The sequence below is a fragment of the Cherax quadricarinatus genome, chromosome 33, assembly GCF_038502225.1.
Source record: "Cherax quadricarinatus isolate ZL_2023a chromosome 33, ASM3850222v1, whole genome shotgun sequence".
In the NCBI taxonomy this organism is placed as follows: domain Eukaryota; kingdom Metazoa; phylum Arthropoda; class Malacostraca; order Decapoda; family Parastacidae; genus Cherax; species Cherax quadricarinatus.
Window position 1 is genome coordinate 19669358 of NC_091324.1, and position 21480 is coordinate 19690837.

General features: G+C 43.5%; 1 protein-coding gene across 4 annotated transcripts in view; it reads right to left on the reverse strand.

Annotated features, from left to right (window-relative positions):
- Positions 1 to 21480, reverse strand: part of LOC128694002 (SH3 and cysteine-rich domain-containing protein) — a 1038081-nt gene that overhangs the window by 323301 nt on the left and 693300 nt on the right. For 3 of the 4 annotated variants that reach the window (XM_070090891.1, XM_070090892.1, XM_070090895.1), the window contains exon 9: positions 17858 to 17965. The exons of the other annotated variant lie outside the window; for it this stretch is intronic. In XM_070090891.1, the coding sequence (XP_069946992.1) occupies positions 17858 to 17965 (108 nt within the window). The remainder of the gene's footprint in view (positions 1 to 17857; positions 17966 to 21480) is intronic. 4 annotated transcript variants of the gene reach the window in all.

Here is a 21480-nt window from a genome sequence, read left to right on the forward strand (position 1 = left end):
GTCATACTTGTATCTAATAGGACTGGTGAAGTCATACTGGTACCTAATAGGACTGAAGTCATACTGGTATCTAATAGTACTGGTGAAGTCATACTTGTATCTAATAGGACTGGTGGTTGGGATGATGATTTTAAGTCTGATAAAGGAGTTATGGACACATTGGGCAATCCACTGTGGGACTTAGTCACTCAATGGAATGCCGAATCGTCTTTATTCTTGGAGAGGCGCTAAATCCGTTGGGGTCATACAGCGTCTGTTGATCTAAGGCGAGAGTAGCTCCAGTACCTTGCATTAAGAGCCTCTCACCAGCATCCCCCTCCCCTCTAAAAGGTTCTTGATGTACAAAATCACATCCTCTGTGATGGAATATGATAGTGAAACAGTTATATTGTGGGAATAAAATATAATTATCATATAAATTTCTCTCCCAGTATAACTATCATACAAATTTGCTTCCCACAATATAACTATCAAATAGTTATAATGTGGGAAGAACATATATATAGCGAACATCTGTGTACTCAGAAGAAAAAAAAATAAGATGAGGAAGACGTGCAGTAGGGTGTCTTTATTGCCGAAACGTTTCGCCTGAGCAGCAGGCTTTCACCGCCGTCCACGGAGGTGACTAAATTTCTGGAAACACTTAAAGTGGAGACGTAATATGTGATGTAGAGTCACTCGGTTTTGACAGACTTGGAGACGTAACTGTGGAGAAATCAGTCTCTTCAGCTAGACAAAAGTGGAGAGGTATTTTTATTTTCGGTAGTCACTCTCTCCGTCCTTGCCCCCCCCCCCAAAAAAAAAAATCGATTTAGAAATAGGCTGATTACAAAATATAATTTCCACCTGTAGGTAACATTAATTGTTTCATATATTAAACTTTTGTTTTAATCCGAGGACAAGCAAGAACATTCAATTCACTATATATTTTTTTTCTTGATTACTCCTGCCCCCCCCCTAAAAAAAAAAAAACTTACTATTAAAAGTACCTCAAACAATAACCGTAAAGCTATTATTTATTAATTTCCATTCAAAACTTTCAGTTCTGCAATAAATACGTTTATACTTTTTTTTATAAATAGGTCAAAAAAAAGTATATTTTCTATTTTCTATTTGTGGGTTTCTAAACTTTAAAGGGGTGGACGGGTAAGCCAGCGGAAGGCCTCGGTCACATGACTAAAAGCTCCAGTGCCGGGTATATGGCTAAAGACCAGCGTCAGGAAACACTTATCCTATTTCCTGACCAATTTTACCTGATCTTCATTTCACCTTGTATTTAGAGTAACAGGAAATGTTTTAATGTAAGCGTTCCGCGACTTTTAAAAAAAAGTGTGTACTCAGGGCTCGTAAAAAATTGTTTACTCAAGGCTTGTTAAAAATTGTGTACTCAATGCTCGTTAAAAAATTGTGTACTCAATGCTCGTTAAAAATTGTGTACTCAAGGCTCGTTAAAAAACGAGTTTTTCTTTTCCTGCAATTTAATTATCACATAGAGTAGGGAAGGTGAACACTGCTCGTTCACCCGCTTCATTGAACTTAAATGAACCTGGGTTAAGCGTAATTAATGTTGGAGGTTCTTAATGATTAACTAAAATCCCGATTTGCGTATCTTACCGTTGACAGTCAAAATATTCGGTCAGCAAGAACATCTACGACCTCAATGACTTGATTATTCACGAATAAACCCAAAACTGTGCTTTTCGACCCTCCCTGGTCCATTATCAGGTTCAGTCGTGACTTTGCAGTATTTCAGGAAGGTTCGAAGAGTATGGTTTGTTGGTTGGTTGTGAATGGTTTTTCCACGGTGTTGGTCACAGTACCAGCCATGGTGGTCACAGTACCAGCCACGGTGGTCACAGTACCAGCCACGGTGCTGGTCACGGTGCCAGCTACGGTGCTGGTCACAGTACCAGCCATGGTGTTGGTCACAGTACCAGCCACGGTGGTCACAATACCAGCCACGGTGTTGGTCACTACCAGCCACGGTGTTGGTCACGATGCCAGCCACGGTGCTGGTCACAGTACCAGCCACGGTGTTGGTCACAGTCCCAGCCACGGTGTTGGTCACAGTACCAGCCACGATGTTGGTCACGGTGCCAGCCACGGTGGTCACAATACCAGCCACGGTGTTGGTCACAGTACCAGTCACGGTGTTGGTCAGAGTACCAGCCACGGTGTTGGTCACGGTGCCAGTCACGGTGTTGGTCACAGTACCAGCCACGGTATTGGTCACAATACCAGCCACGGTAGTCACAGTATCAGCCACGGTGTTGGTCACAGTACCAGCCATGGTGCTGGTCACAGTACCAGCCACGGTGTTGGTCACGGTGCCAGCTTCGGTGTTGGTCACAGAACCAGCCACGGTGTTGGTCACAGTACCAACCACGGTGTTGGCCACAGTACCAGCCACGGTGGTCACAGTACCAGCCACGGTGTTGGTCACAGTACCAGCCATGGTGCTGGTCACAGTACCAGCTACGGTGCTGACTTATCCACATTATCGATCATTTCCAAGACTATTTGCCTGTCGTCAAGGCTCCTTGACTAATGACCCTTAAAACAAAGAATAATCAATTAGCATTCAAGAGGGAAGATGAGGGGGAGGGGGGGACGGGGGAGAAGGGGGGATGGGGGAGGTGATTGGGGTAAATATTTAAATAGGGAGGTGGGGAGAGAGGGAGGGCGTTATGGGAGGGGGTGGGATAGAATCGGAATAAGTAAGCTTCGGTTTATGTGTTTTTTAAAGAGGATTCAGACGCGTGAGACGACAGCTCCGAGAGGCCATTTGTCATCCATCAAGATGGCTGGTAAACATCATCGTCTTCCGGCCTCAGATTCCTCCATCCCCCCCTCCACGATCAGAGTGATGGAGCCTCGATCTACCGTCCGCCAGTCGGATCGAATGGTCTGGCCAGTTGACCAAGCCTTTTCCCGAGGGCCTACCAATCCCTACTGCAAATAAAGAATAAATTGTTTTTCCCGCCATGTAAACAGTGAGATATACACAGTAACGTATCAATACAAATATATGCACACAGTATATGCATAATTAACAATTTCCTCAATGTATGGATACCAATTCGAAGGAAATTGTTTGAACAAGCGCATAAAAATTGCACAAATGAACCTAGGCCACAAAAGTTCACTGTAAGGGAGAAGTTCAAAGTCTTAGAGAGTAGCAGTTCAGAGTCTTACAGAGCGGAGTTGAAAGTCTTATTCATACACGTTTCGGTCTTGAGATCTTGTTTACCTCATTTCTACAATGCAGTGTCTTAAGTGTGTGCTGACGAGTCTTGAACCATAACTCTAAGGGATGTAAACACGGCGCTGAGTCTGGTTCCAGCGTGTATGTACATGTTCTGTAATATTTAAATGCCATCAATAACAGAGTAGTTTCAGCTGGTTGAGACCAGAGGGTCACTGGGAAGTTGATTCCAGCAAACAACCGCAGTGACAACAAACATCACTGAACCAACACAACCAATCACTCCACATCACCTTTCATGCAGTCTTCGAGTGGAGAAGAAACCTTTAGGCAAACTGTACGTATCCTGAAGAAGAAGAGGAGGAGAAGGAGGAACAAGAGGACCAGGAGGATGCACATGTAGGAAGGTCAGAACCTGTTATATATACATGCCTCGCTGGCCACTCTTCTTTATTACATATAATTTCATGATACATATCATAGTGGAAGAGCCACTGGTCTCTTCTCCTCTCTACCTTCCCTGATCTTCCTTCTTTCCTTTCTTTCCTCCCTCTCCCCTCCTTCCATATCCTATGGTCATTAACCCTCGATTCCTCGTGTCTTAGTTGTCCTCCTCTCGAAAAAATGTGTATGTGTCCAGTTGAGCTCACCTAGTTGTATTTGTAGGGGTCAAGTCATGGGTCCTGGCCTCCCTCCTAAGTGTTATTAATTGGTTCTAGAACATGTATGCAACACCGAAAAGTTGATGAAAAAGACATCTGCAACACTTGTTTACTTTTATTGCTGAGAAATAAAGATATCCAAATGGTGCACATGTCATATTCATCAACTGATTTTCACCGATTTCTGACCTCCAGGACTCAAATATGGCCACTCTTGAAGTTGTGTATCAAGCAGCTTGTTCATTACTCAATGAAATAGTAATGGAGACAAATGGTGCGGAATACCAACACATTTGAAACACACACACACACACACACACACACACACACACACACACACACACACACACACACACACACACACACACACACACACACACACACACACACACACACACGCGCGCGCACTTGAGAAAACTCACTGCGTGAGCGGAACGTTGTCAATAGAGAGAGAAATATTATATTTATGCCTCTTCTTCCATAGAGTAATTATAACACGAAAAGGAATAGACATTTTAAAACATACTGGCTGGTTATCCAGAGATACTTAACTTATCGTAGCAAAAGAGGGATATTCAACTGTTTGTTGCTACATTATCGACCAACCAATTCTACTCCAGATATCCCCGATGAATAATATGCATGGTCAACACTTGGGCATCTCTGTTGCTGAAACGTTCCGGCTGCATAGCAGCCATCTTCAGTCGAATATAGGAGAAAACACTTCAGAGAGCAGTAGTAGTTTTGACGTGATCAGTCTGTCACCCTTAGTAGGAGGTGGCCAGTCCCTCAACCTGTCGGTACAGTGTTCCATCAATAATATACTCTGTCCTCCTCCTCAAGGAAGGTTCCTTGATGCTGGTGAGGAACTCTTGATCCAGGGAATCAAACCTATGCTCCAGTTCCGTGAATCAAGTCTTAATGCCTTCCGTTTTCCCAGGCGGTGAACGACTCTTCTGTAAGCTTAGCGTTTCTCATCATTAACGCAAAATAATAACCTAAATTATATTCGTAAAGAAATTAACGTAAAGCACCATAACTGCCAATGCAGTTACTGTGCTTTACGTTATGTATCTCACAAATGTCTGGAGACACAGCAAAGGCGTTATGTTTTGGATTTACATATAAATTGAAATTCCTATTTACGTGTGTAAATAGGCAATTCACGAATCGGGGGACGTGTTGCAATGTTTGTCCTCACCGCCTCTTCATCCTGTGTACTCCACTTGGACTCCACTGTATGCTAATATACAGTTGATATTGTATTTTGCTAAGCTTTGAGAGCGATGGTAGAATGGGGGAAGAGGAGGATCGGGATATGCTTGATCACTTTAGAAGGGTTTTAGGAGTTTTTTTTTGTCATTCAGTGATGGATGTTTGTTAGGTACGTAGCTAACTTATTACATACACAGTCTCTGAGACAAGCAGCTGTGTGGAGTCGGGGGCGTTGCCCCCACGTCCAGAGTCAAGCTACAGTGTGTCCGGGGAATGGGATAGCGACCCTCACTGCCGCTGCGTCTCTCAATTTAGAGGCGAAGTGAACCTTGTAGACAAACGAAGGGAGGTGTGTGGAGGTGGTAGCCAGGGTGAATCTATCTCACATTCCACCACACAACCAAGGTGTTTACATTCCGTCACACCACCAAGGTGTTTACATTCCATCACACCACCAAGGTGTTTACATTCCATCACACCACAAAGGTGTTTACATTCCATCACACCACCAAGGTGTTTACATTCCATCACACCACCAAGGTGTTTACATTCCATCACACCACAAAGGTGTTTACATTCCATCACACCACAAAGGTGTTTACATTCCATCATACCACCAAGGTGTTTACAATCCATCACACCAAGGTGTTTACATTCCATCACACCACCAAGGTGTTTACATTCAATCACACCATCACGGTGTTTACATTCCATCACACCACTAAAGTGTTTACATTCCATCACACCATCAAGGTGTTTACATTCCATCACACCACCAAGGTGTTTACATTCCATCACACCACCAAGGTGTTTACATTCCATCACAACACCAAGGTGTTTACATTCCATCACACCACAAAGGTGTTTACATTCCATCACACCACAAAGGTGTTTACATTCCATCACACCACAAAGGTGTTTACATTCCATCACACCACAAAGGTGTTTACATTCCATCACACCACAAAGGTGTTTACATTCCATCACACCACAAAGGTGTTTACATTCCATCACACCACCAAGGTGTTTACATTCCATCACACCACCAAGGTGTTTACATTTCACCACACCACCAAGGTGTTTACATTCCACCACACCACCAAGGTGTTTACATTCCATCACACCACCAAGGTGTTTACATTCCACCACACCAAGGTATTTACATTCCATCACACCACCAAGGTGTTTACATTCCATCACACCACAAAGGTGTTTACATTCCACCACACCACCAAGGTGTTTACATTCCATCGCACCACAAAAGTGTTTACATTCCATCACGCCACCAAGGTGTTTACATTCCACCACACCACCAAGGTGTTTACATTCCACCACACCACCAAGGTGTTTACATTCCATCACACCACCAAGGTGTTTACATTCCATCACACCACCAAGGTGTTTACATTCCATCACACCACAAAAGTGTTTACATTCCACCACACCACCAAGGAGTTTACATTCCACCACACCACCAAGGTGTTTACATTCCATCACACCACCAAGGTGTTTACATTCCACCACACCACCAAGGTGTTTACATTCCACCACACCACCAAGGTGTTTACATTCCACCACACCACCAAAGTGTTTACATTCCACCACACCACCAAGTTGTTTACATTCCACCACACCACCAAGGTGTTTACATTCCACCACACCACCAAGGTGTTTACATTCCATCACACCACCAAGGTGTTTACATTCCACCACACCACCAAGGTGTTTACATTCCATCGCACCACAAATGTGTTTACATTCCACCACACCACCAAGGTGTTTACATTCCACCACACCACCAAGGTGTTTACATTCCATCACACCACAAAGGTGTTTACATTCCATCACACCACCAAGGTGTTTACATTCCATCACACCACCAAGATGTTTACATTCCATCACACCACTAAAGTGTTTACATTCCATCACACCACCAAGGTGTTTACATTCCATCACACCACAAAAGTGTTTACATTCCATTACACCACCAAGGTGTTTACATTCCATCACACCACCAAGGTGTTTACATTCCATCACACCACTAAAGTGTTTACATTCCATCACACCACCAAGGTGTTTACATTCCATCACACCACTAAAGTGTTTACATTCCATCACACCACCAAGGTGTTTACATTCCACCACACCACCAAGGTGTTTACATTCCATCACACCAAGGTGTTTACATTCCATCACACCACCAAGGTGTTTACATTCCATCACACCACCAAGGTGTTTACATTCCATCACACCACCAAGGTGTTTACATTCCATCACACCACCAAGGTGTTTACATTCCATCGGTGTTTACATTCCATCACAAGGTGTTTACATTCCATCACACCACCAAGGTGTTTACATTCCATCACACCACCAAGGTGTTTACATTCCATCACACCACCAAGGTGTTTACATTCCATCACACCACCAAGGTGTTTACATTCCATCACACCACCAAGGTGTTTACATTCCATCACACCACCAAGGTGTTTACATTCCATCACACCACCAAGGTGTTTACATTCCATCACCCCACCAAGGTGTTTACATTCCATCACACCACCAAGGTGTTTACATTCCATCACACCACCAAGGTGTTTACATTCCATCACACCACCAAGGTGTTTACATTCCATCACACCACTAAAGTGTTTACATTCCATCACACCACCAAGGTGTTTACATTCCATCACACCACCAAGGTGTTTATATTCTACCACACCACCAAGTTGTTTACATTCCATCACACCACCAAGGTGTTTACATTCCACCACACCACCAAGGTGTTTACATTCCACCACACCACCAAGGTGTTTACATTCCATCACACCACCAAGGCGTTTACATTCCATCACACCACCAAGGTGTTTACATTCCATCACACCACCAAGGCGTTTACATTCCATCACACCACCAAGGTGTTTACATTCCATCACACCACCAAGGCGTTTACATTCCATCACACCACCAAGGTGTTTACATTCCATCACACCACCAAGGTGTTTACATTCTATCACACCACCAAGTTGTTTACATTCCATCACACCACCAAGGTGTTTACATTCCATCACACCACCAAGGTGTTTACATTCCACCACACCACCAAGGTGTTTACATTCCATCACACCACCAAGGTGTTTACATTCCATCACACCACCAAGGTGTTTACATTCCATCACACCACCAAGGTGTTTACATTCCATCACACCACCAAGGTGTTTACGTCAACGAAGTTTCATTTACGTTTTTAGCTTCTTAGTCATTGTTTTTTTTTCCATTCTCAGTTCCCCTTTTTCCATCGAGAAAAGTTTTCCACTCTCTCTCTCTCTCTCTCTCTCTCTCTCTGTTACCTTGTCTCTTTTTCTTCCTCGTATACTTTTCTTTCCACCTCTACATTCTCTCTTTTGTACCATTTCACTTCCACTTTTTACTCTCCCAATCATCCCCTCTCCTCTTCCCCTAACCTGCTGGCTCCCCTTCCCACTCGCCACCCTCACCTCCCCTACCCTCGCCACCTTCACCTCCCCTACCCTCGCCACCTGCACCTCCCCTACCCTCGCCACCCCTCATCTGTTTCCTGCCCATGGCTGACCGCGCCTCATCTATCATGAAGATTAGGGCACAAAACTATTTTTTTTTAGGGTAAGGGAGACAATTCCAAACGCCACCTACTATCTTGGCTCTCTCTCTCTCGTATTCCCCCTCTTCTCGCCTTTCTTTACGGCTCCTTAATTATCCCATATTTGCATTAATTTTCCTCATTCCACCAGTTTTTTGACACTTGTGTACTATCGGATGTTAACTAGCTGTGAAAGCAAATGAAGGAGTTGGAAACAAGTGAAATGTACATACTAAGTCTTGCTACGTACCAAGTCTTGCTACGTACCTACCGTTACAACACGCCAGAGTAGCATCAGATACCCTGTAAAATGTAACTTCTGACGCCAGTAGCAGCTCACCCCAAGTCACTGACCCACAAACATTCCACACGTTGGATAGCAAACTCCAGCCGACTTCTAAAGCAGTCTGAAGTTTCCTTTACAGAAGTGTGGGTTATTTGTGTATTGTTCCTGCTACGGAACTGTGACTTTTATTCAAGTGACTGACTAATTTTGGTTGGGATAATTTTGTGGGTTCGGTGGAGTGGCCAGTGTCACTGTTGCACTTACTAATGGGGATTATTATATTCATTAGTGTTACTGTCATAATTGGAAGGAAAATGATGGACTGTGTAACCAGAACCTTCAAAACATATGCCAAGTTAATGCTGACACTCTTCAAGGGACTCGTACTCTATAGACTAGAATACTGCTGCACACTAACAGTGCCTCTTTTTAATGCAGGAGAAATTGAAGATCTATATAATGTATAGAGATCTCTCACTGCCCGTATGAACACAGTGAGACTACCACACAAGCTTCTGAGGCTGTGAGATGAGATAGTAAGATCACAGTTGGTGCTGTTGATACAACCAAATCACAGCTGTGCTGGTTTTTAAAACATGCTTTTGTACCTCCGTGGCTGTGTGGTCACAGCGTTGGACCAGCTATATGCAAAAATCACGATTCGAGTCCCCGTCCAGTATTCTGTTTATTTGAACATCCCTAATTATTGGGATCAAAAGTCCATGAAACAGGAATGCAAACGAGAAAAAAATAGATTTTATTTTTTACGTAGGCAAATACTAGAGGTTCCTGGTCCAAATCTACACATTGAAATTGCTCCTTACAAGAAGACATACCGCGAAAAATACACTTAACGTTATATAGATAAAAATACACGAAAAGCAATTAGGGAGAAATTGAAGACGCTAATTGGAGAACAGTCTGGTTTAAGCATGTAAAACTAAACAAAATACAAAGGATCACAACGAGATTGGTACCGAATCTGAAGAAAAAGGATTACGACGAGAGACTAAAGGAAGTCGACCTAGAAACACTAGAATATAGTAGGCCCAGGGGGGAGACATGACCATGATTTGCAGAATACTCAAGTGTCTGGAGAGAGGAAAACATGAAAACCTCTAGAGTACAAGGAAAATACAGCTGACAGCTAATACTACACACATGTAAAGGTCTGTGTCTCAGGGCGGTGGATGGAACAAACTAGTCACTAAAGGAATAGACAAACACAAAACATGTTTCAAGAATATTTATGACCTGGTTCTAAATGCCGATAATATATAAAGGAGGGACCATGAGCTATAACTCGACCCCTGCAAACACAGGTAGATGAGAAAACACACACACGTACCATAATGACAACGTTGATGACACCAATTTCTGTGAATAGTCTGAGGGGGATCATGGCGCTGATAGAATATAGATGAACGTTTGGCTTGTAAAATATGCATTAGTTATTACCATAGTAACGTTGGTACTACGGCCAAGGTGGAAGTGAAGGGGGTAACACTGGAGGCGAAGGGGCAACTGCGGAAGTGAAGGGTAGGCGATGAAGGGAAAAAAGCTACATGCTGTTTCATTGCAATAAACTTGTATATCTTCTACCTTTATTGTGGTGGGCTGGTGCGTTCAATAGCTCCTAACTATGGAGATAAATGGTATAAAATACCGACACGATGGAAAAATAGACAAATACAGTATAATGCGATCCTTTATTGACTCCTTTTCGCCCACAGAGTGAGCTTTATGAAGTCAAAAACGGGTCTACCTAAGCAGAGAGTGCATGAAGCACAGTGACGTTGGTACTGAGACGGACCTGCTCGGGATGAGCCCATCTCGTGCTAGTCCATCTCAAATCCCACCTTCTCTACATTCTCCACTTGACTCTCCACGTCACTATGCACCCTGTATATACTCATGCACTCACTGCTCAGGTAACGTCCACTGTGTGGGCGAAACGTAGTCAATAAAGGATCGCATTATAGCGCATTCGTATTCATTCCTGGCTCGTAACTATGACGAAGCTACCGCTCTTGAACGGTAATCGCAAGGGGAAAATGTCATGTTTAGATGGCAAGCAAAAAATCTAATACAGAGACCAAGGGGGCAATTTTGAAATTTTAGAAGACATTGTAGACTGCATGGATAAGAACGTCTACTGTTGACAGGATCAGATAGATTTAGAGGTAGCCTGTATGGTGACAAAGTTCCGCTGTGCGTAGAGCGTGATGGAAGTCTAAACAGAGCGAAGGTGTCTTCCACACACAAAAAAAAACTATTTCTGCACCTGTGTCTTTTGTATATAATGTATGATTATGAAGAAGGAAGCACTTTCTTTATCGATGCGACGAAGTGAATATGTCAGATGAGACGTTGAGCCAAAATAGAAAACCCAACGATTTGCTTCAGGTCAGAATAAAACAAGTAAGGCAAACCTGTGCAGGATATATACACATAGGAGCATCAACCCCGTATATGGCAGTGATATATTGTTAGGTCCTCTCTCTCTCTCTCTCTCTCTCTCTCTCTCTCTCTCTCTCTCTCTCTCTCTCTCTCTCTCTCTCTCTCTTACGTCTCAAACTTGTGGAGTCACGAATAACTTAGACTTTCAGAGAAGACACCTCAGAAGACGTAATCGTAAATTTCAAAGAGAGAATCAGTTCCCTGACACAAGTTCCCGGAAGACTAACAAGTCCACATTCTAAATACGGAATAGCGTAAACAAAGAAAGTTAAACACGGTTAACTCTCTCTCTCGCTCACATACACACACACACACACACACACACACACACACATACATACAGAAAAAAAGTGAGTAAGATTTACACAAATTTCCGTGTTAATTTGATATATAAATTAATCAGCGTGTGACAATGTATATTCCCAATACTGTTAGTATTACGTTGGCGGGTAAGTGCTAAGCCAGTAGGGGCTCACCCAGTGCCCGAGAAATGGGAGTTGTATCAGGTTTCAGTCATGGATAAGTGGAGTAGCTCTGGTTCCCAAGATCAAGAGCCCTTCACCAGGTCAACGGCAACACCTTCCTCCTCCTGCCCTTGACTGTATGGTGTTGAGTGTACGAGTGAAAGGTGTTAAGTGCATAAGTGAGAGGCGTTGAGTGTATGAGTGAGAGGTGTTGAGTGTACGAGTGAGAGGTGTTGAGTGTACGAGTGAGAGGTGTTGAGTGTACGAGTGAGAGGTGTTGAGTGTAAGAGTGAGAGGTGTTGAGTGTATGAGTGAGAGGTGTTGAGTGTATGAGTGAGAGGCGTTGAGTGTATAAGTGAGAGGCGTTGAGTGTATGAGTGAGAGGTGTTGAGTGTTCGAGTGAGAGTTGCTGAGTGTACGAGTGAGAGGTGTTGAGTGTATGAGTGAGAGGTGTTGAGTGTTCGAGTGAGAGTTGCTGAGTGTACGAGAGGTATCGCGTACACCCATAAGGTGTGTCGAGTGAATGCGTGAAGAATGTTGAGTGTACCCTTGATGGAGTGTTAAGCGCACTCTAGACGAGTGCAGAGATAAACGATGATATCCCGCTTATCCCGTTTACCTGATAGTTGAGTCATTAAGCTGATAACAACAGCAAATTGATCATTGCCTCTAAGTGCCCTGGCTACGAGAGTCATCAACATTGCCTCCGCGGCTCCTACCACCTACTCCCTGCAATAACAGTTTGCTAATGAATCTACTAATCAGTTGATATCGTAGTTAATCTACTGCCACATCAAAGATCTAATCGCACCATAATTCAGAATTCAAAGTCAATTATCTGTGGTATAAACACCAGTCTTCGAAGGCCAATAGTCCACAAATTTTGACGAAAGGAGAAAGCTCCCTGCTGTTTAGGCTGACACACGGGTTGTTTGGTACTTAAAAGAGGCATTTATTCCGCTTGAAGTATGTCACCCTGTTATAGTGACACATTGTTGGGGGTCACAATCCCCGGCAACCACGGTAAGGTGACCCAGTGTCAGGGAGACAGAGATGTGGTCTTTCCCTGCCATCAGTGACATGCTCGGGAACACTAACATGACAGGTAAGAGATAACATGATAGCTCGTTGCTGACGATAGTGAGGAAAAGACGTGACATGATAATGTCTCCACACACAGAGTGGGAGAAGACACGAAAATGATCCACACTGAGTGGGACAAGGCACGAAAATGATCCACACTGAGTGGGACAATGCACGAAAATGATCCACACTGAGTGGGACAAGGCACGAAAATGATCCACACTGAATGGGACAAGGCACGAAAATGATCCACACTGAGTGGGACAAGGCACGAAAATGATCCACACTGAGTGGGACAAGGCACGAAAATGATCCACACTGAGTGGGACAAGGCACGAAAATGATCCACACTGAGTGGGACAAGGCACGAAAATGATCCACACTGAGTGGGACAAGGCACGAAAATGATCCACACTGAGTGGGACAAGGCACGAAAATGATCCACACTGAGTGGGACAAGGCACGAAAATGATCCACACTGAGTGGGACAAGGCACGAAAATGATCCACACTGAGTGGGACAAGGCACGAAAATGATCCACACTGAGTGGGACAAGGCACGAAAATGATCCACACTGAGTGGGACAAGGCACGAAAATGATCCACACTGAGTGGGACAAGGCACGAAAATGATCCACACTGAGTGGGACAAGGCACGAAAATGATCCACACTGAGTGGGACAAGGCACGAAAATGATCCACACTGAGTGGGACAAGGCACGAAAATGATCCACACAGTGAAACGTCTCGGGGAAACTTAAATTTTATTTTTTTTTTCAAAATGGGGGTTTAAGGGCTTCCTGCAGCCCTAGGGCCATATGCAGTCCAAGAGGCGTAATGCAGCAATAGAACCGTAATGCAGCATTTGGGGCGCATGCAGCCCTGAAAATGCTTCAGCCGTCCCTGATCCGCAGACTGCAGCACAAGGTTAATTTCGAATCAGGGTTGACATGCAACAATCATCAGAGTCAACAACTGCAATCTTAATTATTCTGTTAGATAAACATGCTTCTATTGTATGTTTTTCTTCTTAATAAACGAGATCAAATTTATGCTTTCATTTAGGTTTTTATTTCTGCGTTTATTCGTTTAATGTGTCTGTAAATATTTCCGTTTTCACGTTGGCTAAAATATCGGAGGTTAACTGACTGGAGATTTATTTCTCTTTAATGTTACTGAAGAAAGAATCCTTAACAAATTTTAATATTTTTAATGGCATGGGAGTACCGGTACACTGCCATGATTTTGTTGACCCGACTGAGCCTTTGCATCAAATTCACTGACTTTTCTTTCAACATTGAGGTCTACAGGAAGAAGTTCGGTTTGTATTTTCGGGTCCTCTGAAAGTGCTGTCCTAACCTTATACCCAGAATCTCCGGAAGCTGAATGTTTCTCTAACAATCCTCGTCCCCTCAAACCATCAGCTGGATACGACGTTAAATGGTGTAGAAAACCGACAAGTTGAAGAGTGAGACTCTTGTTTAAGACTTGCAAATCTTTACTGGTCAGGGAGTGACCAGGTGAGTATAACCAGGTGAGGGGTGTGGTTACGTCAGGGTGCGGCTGAAGAAGCCAGCCAGTGACTTCTTCCGTCCAATATAGAGAAGAACGGTGGAAGATGAGTGTGAGGTAATCAGTCCCTCAACCTGGATACATTACAGGAGGGCATCCTCAAGATGACACTCAGAATACTTCAAAGATGAGAGAACCATTCAGCGCCAACCATTCAGCTCATCCTTGAGGAGAAGACTCCATTTCCTGGACGTCAAGTTAATCAAGAAGGAACCCTAACTTATTCAAAGCATAACCCGAAGTGCTACTTCTCAAACAAGAAAACCAAATGATGAGAGTAGGAGCGTATAGCAAATTCCTCGAAGTGGACTGCTGCATTATCGGCGAAAGTTTTACTTCAAATCTGATAAAGAAATGCTGGAGAAATCATTGTGTAGATGAAAACCCAAGACAGAACATCAAAACAAGGTGTATAGGTGTGGCAATTAGTCTTTCAATCCAGAAGCAAATGTTCAGAGGTAAAAGACGTAGTAATCAGTCCCTCAGCCCCTGAGATGAGGGACTGATTACCCCATCTACTACCTCCTCAGTCTCAACTGAAGACAAGTAGGTGTGCGTCACCACTCCTTATTCCTCACTCTCTCTCTATTAAGTCTTATATTGTAGCGTTTACAGGTTAAATAAAAGAGCACACAAGAGCATGATATGTTTACACAGCAGCAGCTGACAGCCTTGCATTTACAAGTTCCATTAAATCTCTTCCGTCAGCCTAATTATAAATTTGGCTTGCTAACCTCTTTCTTGGGGTTAAAATAAAAGTCTCGTCTCTGGCTGGAGTATCGCGTCACGACCTTCGTGACTAGCACTGTATCTATTCTATTTACCAGCTATTGTCATATTTATGGAGAACAACTAAACATAAATAACAAAAAGGCACAATACCGTGACTGGAACGATACACAAATAACCCGCACATAAAAGACAGAAGCTTACGACGACGTTTCGGTCCGACTTGGACCATTTCGGTCCAAGTCGGACCGAAACGTCGTCGTAAGCTTCTGTCTTTTATGTGCGGGTTATTTGTGTAACAACTAAACCTTGACCTGGTCAGACGTTGACCTATTCACACCATTACCCGGTCACACCCTGACGTGGTCACACCTCTCACCTGGTAACACTTTCACATGGACGCTCCCTGACCAATGAGGAAGATCTTAACCCATGCAGCGCCTGTTTGACGGGAGATAACTAGTTTCGATCCGAAGAACGGGAAGGATAGCGCTCATTCCTCGGATCACAAGCCCTTCATAAGTAAGCTGGTAGTTCGATTAAGGTGAAATTATTAAGAAGAGACACAGGGGTAAAACGAGCCTGTATTGTGAAGACGTTTCGCCCTATGAACACATTTGTTCTCAACGCCCGTGTCTTCTCCAACATCCGTGTCTTCTTCAACAGCCGTGTCTCTTTCAACAGCCGTGTCTCTTTCAACAGCCGTGTCTCTTTCAACAGCCGTGTCTCTTTCAACAGCCGTGTCTCTTTCAACAGCCGTGTCTCTTTCAACACCCCTGTCTCTTTCAACACCCGTGTCTGTTAAACACCCATGTTGTCTCTTGCAATAGTGTCATCAGTGGCACTGGAAGTATATAACGGTGTTGCCACAAGAGGTTATGACTCCCAGCTCCCTCCCCCCCATATAATTACGAAGGAAAGGGGAGGGGAGAGAGGGGAACGGCACAAAGGCTGGGCAAGTGGTCCCCTCCACCTTCAACCCCTTCCCCCATAGGTCAGGCAATCACGACTGTATGCTAAATAATGATCGTTTAGGTTAGTTGTTTTGAGTAGGTGCCACTGCCTGCCCCTCCCGGCACTGCCTGCCTCCACCTTCCACAGCCTGCTCCACCTATCACTACTTGCCCCCTTCCGGCACTGCCCGCCACACCTATCACTACACTCACCTGGCACTACCTGCCCCAACCTGGCACTACCTGCCCCAACCTGACACTGCCTGCCCCCACCTGGCACTACCTGCCCTAACCTGATACTGCCTGCCCCCACCTGGCACTACCTGCCCCCACCTGACACCACCTACACCCACCTGTCCTTAATGGCTGCCACTACTCACCATCAAGACCTGAACAACATTCGCACTTACGCCCACTGACTGAACGGTCGAGTCTTCCCCGCGACCTCCTGAACTGTGGGAGACGCGAGCCACAGAGACATATATCCTCACCTTCTGCGTATTATATTCAGGGAGAAGTGCTGAACCGAGGAATGATTGCCTATGAGACTTGACCCGAGGAAGGGAAAAGGCAGCTCTAATTTCTCGGATCAAGAGTCCTAAGCCAACATGAAAACACCCATCTCTGAAAAATTACCTGCTGCGTAAATCTGTAAGGATACAATCTCTGCGTAATAACGCCAAGCGTAGTAACCATGTTACAGTAACGACAAGATAAGGAATTACACACATGTGCGACACCTGCTGAGTAGATTTATTAGCAAGACGTTTCACCAGCTTCAAGACTGAGGTACCGAACACCAACTTCCAGACTGAAGGACTGACTGCCTCATCTTCCACTGCCTTCTGTATATAGTTCTGTAAGGCTGAGGGACTGATTGCTGTACCTTCTACTGTCCTCGTACATCTCTGTACCGAACTGATAAAAGAAACTGGTTGGCAAGATGTCTTCAAATAAAGATACGTAGGTATGGCGTGTGTGTCCAATTCCTTAACCGAAGACCGAAACAGCTAATAACTAGGATACAGGAAGCTGACTATTATTTACAAACATCTCTGACGGTCATAAAATCGTGAATACCTGCAGTATACGCAATATCAATACACTGATGGCGTAAGAAGAGAGAATTAAATAGAATATACGCAATTTACACACACACACACACACACACACACACACACACACACACACACACACACACACACACACACATGTACGTTCTGGCAACAACCATACGCTACTCTAAAACACCTGTAAAGGAAAAAAAAAACAAATGTAAGACATCTGAAAAGTTGAAAAGTTAGAAGATTTATATTACGATAATGTACATGCAAGACAGGCACCACAGCAATGATGGAAATTAAGATGCCTACGAGGGAGGGGGAATTACTACTCTAGTGCGTCTCACACTAAGGATCATCACAACACCAGGCGGGATGCGCCATCACTCTTGTATTTTCGAGGTGGCATTTGAAAAAAAAAATGGAAATAAAACTAGTTCAAACATTGGAAAGAAATTTTAGCAGAAAAGAACGACATCTTAAAGAATTAGAGCCACTGAAAAATTTGAAAACATGGCCATAAAAATGGGATTTTATGAAAAAACTTACCAATTTGTACAGATTATGCAATCCCATCTTGGACCAAATGACGTCGACTTTCTCAGGACTAGTTAACCAAAAGTCTTGTGGGGGTTTTGGGGTGGCAGTGCGTGCTACCTGGGTCCAGTTATACAAATATTATTACACGTATATCTTTGTATATATACGTGTATTCATATATATATATATATATATATATATATATATATATATATATATATATATATATATATATATATATATATATAAATTTATATATGAATATTTGTGTATATCTACGGCTTATATGGACATTAAACTAAATGCAAAATAATACAAACATAACTACACTACACTTGGGCAGAGGTAATGCAGACAGACACACCAACAGAACGCACACTCCACGCTAGACAACGGGGTGACTATGGCAGCGGTGGTGGTAGTAGTAGTAGTAGTGGTGGTAGTGGTGGTGGTTGGTGGTTGTAGTTGTGGTGGTTGTGTCGGGGTAGTGGTGGCTGCTACTCTAGGCTACGGCATGGGGGCTCCACACAACCTGTACTGGGCCTGCAACCACTAAGCTTGCCTATGTACAGATCTTTACCTCGTGAAGGGTTAAGTTCCACAAGCGAGAGAGAGAATGCTATATATCTTGCGTCAGATTTTATTACTTAAAGTTCGCTTTTGTGTTACAACACTGTTCCCGAATGTGGAGAAACACGGTAATTTCGTTCAAAGTTCCTGCCAGGGCTGTTTCACACGAAAAATGCGAAATTGGAATAAAACGCCAATAAAACAGTCGTTAAAACAAGCCAACATATAAGATAACTGCACCCAAACGGGTTTAAAACAAAGCGTTTTAAGAAATTAAGCCTTAATGTGAGATGGGCGAGGGTGTGGGCGGGGTGGGAAGTGATTGAGCTGCGATCTGCGGGGACGCGGAGGGGGGAGAGAGAGAGAGCGCGACGTGTAGCTCCAGAGACGGTACGAATGTGACTGGTGACCGCCCAGGCCTCCCTGCCCGGCCCCATCCACTTACATACCTCCCTCCTCTTTCTGGCTCCTTCTCTCTCTCTCTCTCTCTCTCTCTCTCTCTCTCTTTCTCTCTCCCTCTCTCTCTCTCACTCTCTATGCTTTACAAAGACACGCAACTGGTAAACAGAAGCAGTCTGGTCCTTCGCTCCTAAAATCAACCTGCCTTGCGTAAGGACCTGTCTCAGTAGTGACCCGGTACCATTCCAACTTAATGCATTAAAAATCAAGACAGTACATTTGACCTAATGGCTTATCCTAGATTATTTACACAAGCTTCACTCATTTGTAAAAAATCTAATCTTGCACACTGAACGTGAATAAAAATCGCTTGACACAGTGGAGTGCCTTGGCACTAAGCATAACGGCACTCCACATTAATTTAGCTCTACAATGGAATTTTGTACCAAATATTTATGTAATTAACAGTGGTGTAAATACTGCGAATGTACTTTAGTACTGCTGTGTACAACACCGTGTTTTTTTTTTTAATTTCTGGCCAATTATTATTATGGGCAATAATAAGCAATAAGTTACGCGTGTGTAAGCACACGGGAACAAAATTCAGACTAGGCAATTACGAGTATGTAATTACAGATGGGTAATTACAAGTTGTTACAAGGGAATTACAAGCAAGTACACAAATAACCCGCACATAGGAGAGAGGAGCTTACGACAACGTTTCGGTATGGCTGTAAATGGTCCAAGTCTGACCGAAACGTCGTTGTAAGCTCATCTCTCCTATGTGTGGGTTATTTGTATATTGTTCCAGTCACGGTATTGTGCCTTTTTGTTCATTACAAGTACACATCAAATGTACGAAACAGAGGTAAACCCAGAAAACATACATGGGTTTACTGATATACGTATTACAAACTTTGAACTCATCACACGAACAAATTAAAAAAAAAAACTTACGAAATCTCCCATAAATACAGTTTAATTAAAACTCTGGTGTGTGTGTGTGTGTGTGTGTGTGTGTTATGATGACAATGAGTGATCTAAAAGGAATAATTTAAAGAGTGTAAGGAGAACGCCAGGTTGTTGGGAATTTTTTATTTTTTTTTTTTTAAATAAAGATGGAGCGAGATAGGTTGACCAGGAAGGATTGGAAGGAGGGTGTGAAGGTGGTGGTGGTGGTGGTTTTGAGAGGTATGGCTTGACCATCTAGCAGGCTTGGTCGATCTGTGTGAAGTCAAGTGGGCAAGGAGATTTGAGGATAATGATTAGCTGGACCAGAATTCTTAAGATGAGAGTAACAGTGCCTGCACTTCTGGATGTGGGCGTAACAGTGCCTGCACTTCTGGATGTGGGCGTAACAGTGCCTGCACTTCTGGATGTGGGAGTAGCAGTGCATGCACTTCTGGATGTGGGAGTAACAGTGCATGCACTTCTGGATGTGGGAGTAACAGTGCATGCACTTCTGCATGTGGGAGTAACAGTGCCTGCACTTCTGGATGTAGAAGTAACAGTGCCTGCACTTCTGGATGTAGGGGTAACAGTGCCTGCACTTCTGGATGTGGGAGTAACAGTGCCTGCACTTCTGTAAACGCTGAATCCCTAAGAATCCTTCAGAAAGATATAGAGGCCTGATCGGAAGAAGGGCAGAGTAGCCCGAATTCCTTGGATCATGAACCCTTCACCAGCGTCAACGCAAGACTTCCAGTGAAAGACTGACAGGAAATGTTCTCAAGATCACCAACATGTGATTCGTTTATTGCTCATTCTACTCTTATATAGTAGAAATATACGAGAGAGGGAGAGGGAGAGGGGGAGAGAGAGAGAGAGAGAGAGAGAGAGAGAGAGAGAGAGAGAGAGAGAGAGAGAGAGAGAGAGAGAGAGAGAGAGAGAGAGAGAGAGTCTCAGAGGCTGAGGAAACACCTCGGGGACACACATTGCGTCCTATTGACTGTTTCAGCAACAGACAGGAGAAAACTCATCAGCGAGACTGGCTCACTGTAGCCTTTTTTTTTTTGACCAATTGCGAGACTAATTAAGATGTGAGCTGCTCAGAATTTTAAATGACCAGTTAGCACTGTCAGCCAGATATATATATTTACATAAAAAAATATATTTTTCCCGGCATGAATATAGCCACAGAATATATGCCTCAGTGCACCAGCACAGCTCACGCATAAATTTACCAATGGAACGCATGAGCACACCAGAGTGCGTACGTCAGCTCTAACGAGGCTAACGCAAAAAAAGAATGAGTGCGTGTATTAACGCACCAGTGGAATGCAAGCATCAGTCCCCGGAACTCATTCTAGAAATCAACGTACGACCGTGCTCTTGCTTCTGGTACACACTGCTCATTAAAATGCTGCTTTCATCTGCGTTTCCCTAAACAGGAGTTATATATAATGGAAAGTTTTAACGAGTTACAGGATCCCAGAACAAACAACCACGAAATTTAGATATGAACATGAGTGAAAACTATAAACGTTGTTCCTATAACTAACACCACGAAATCGTAAATAACTGATTAATGAATCAATACAAATTATATATATATATATATATATATATATATATATATATATATATATATATATATATATATATATATATATATATATATATATATATTATAGGGAGGTACCACCTCTAGAACTGTCCTAGGG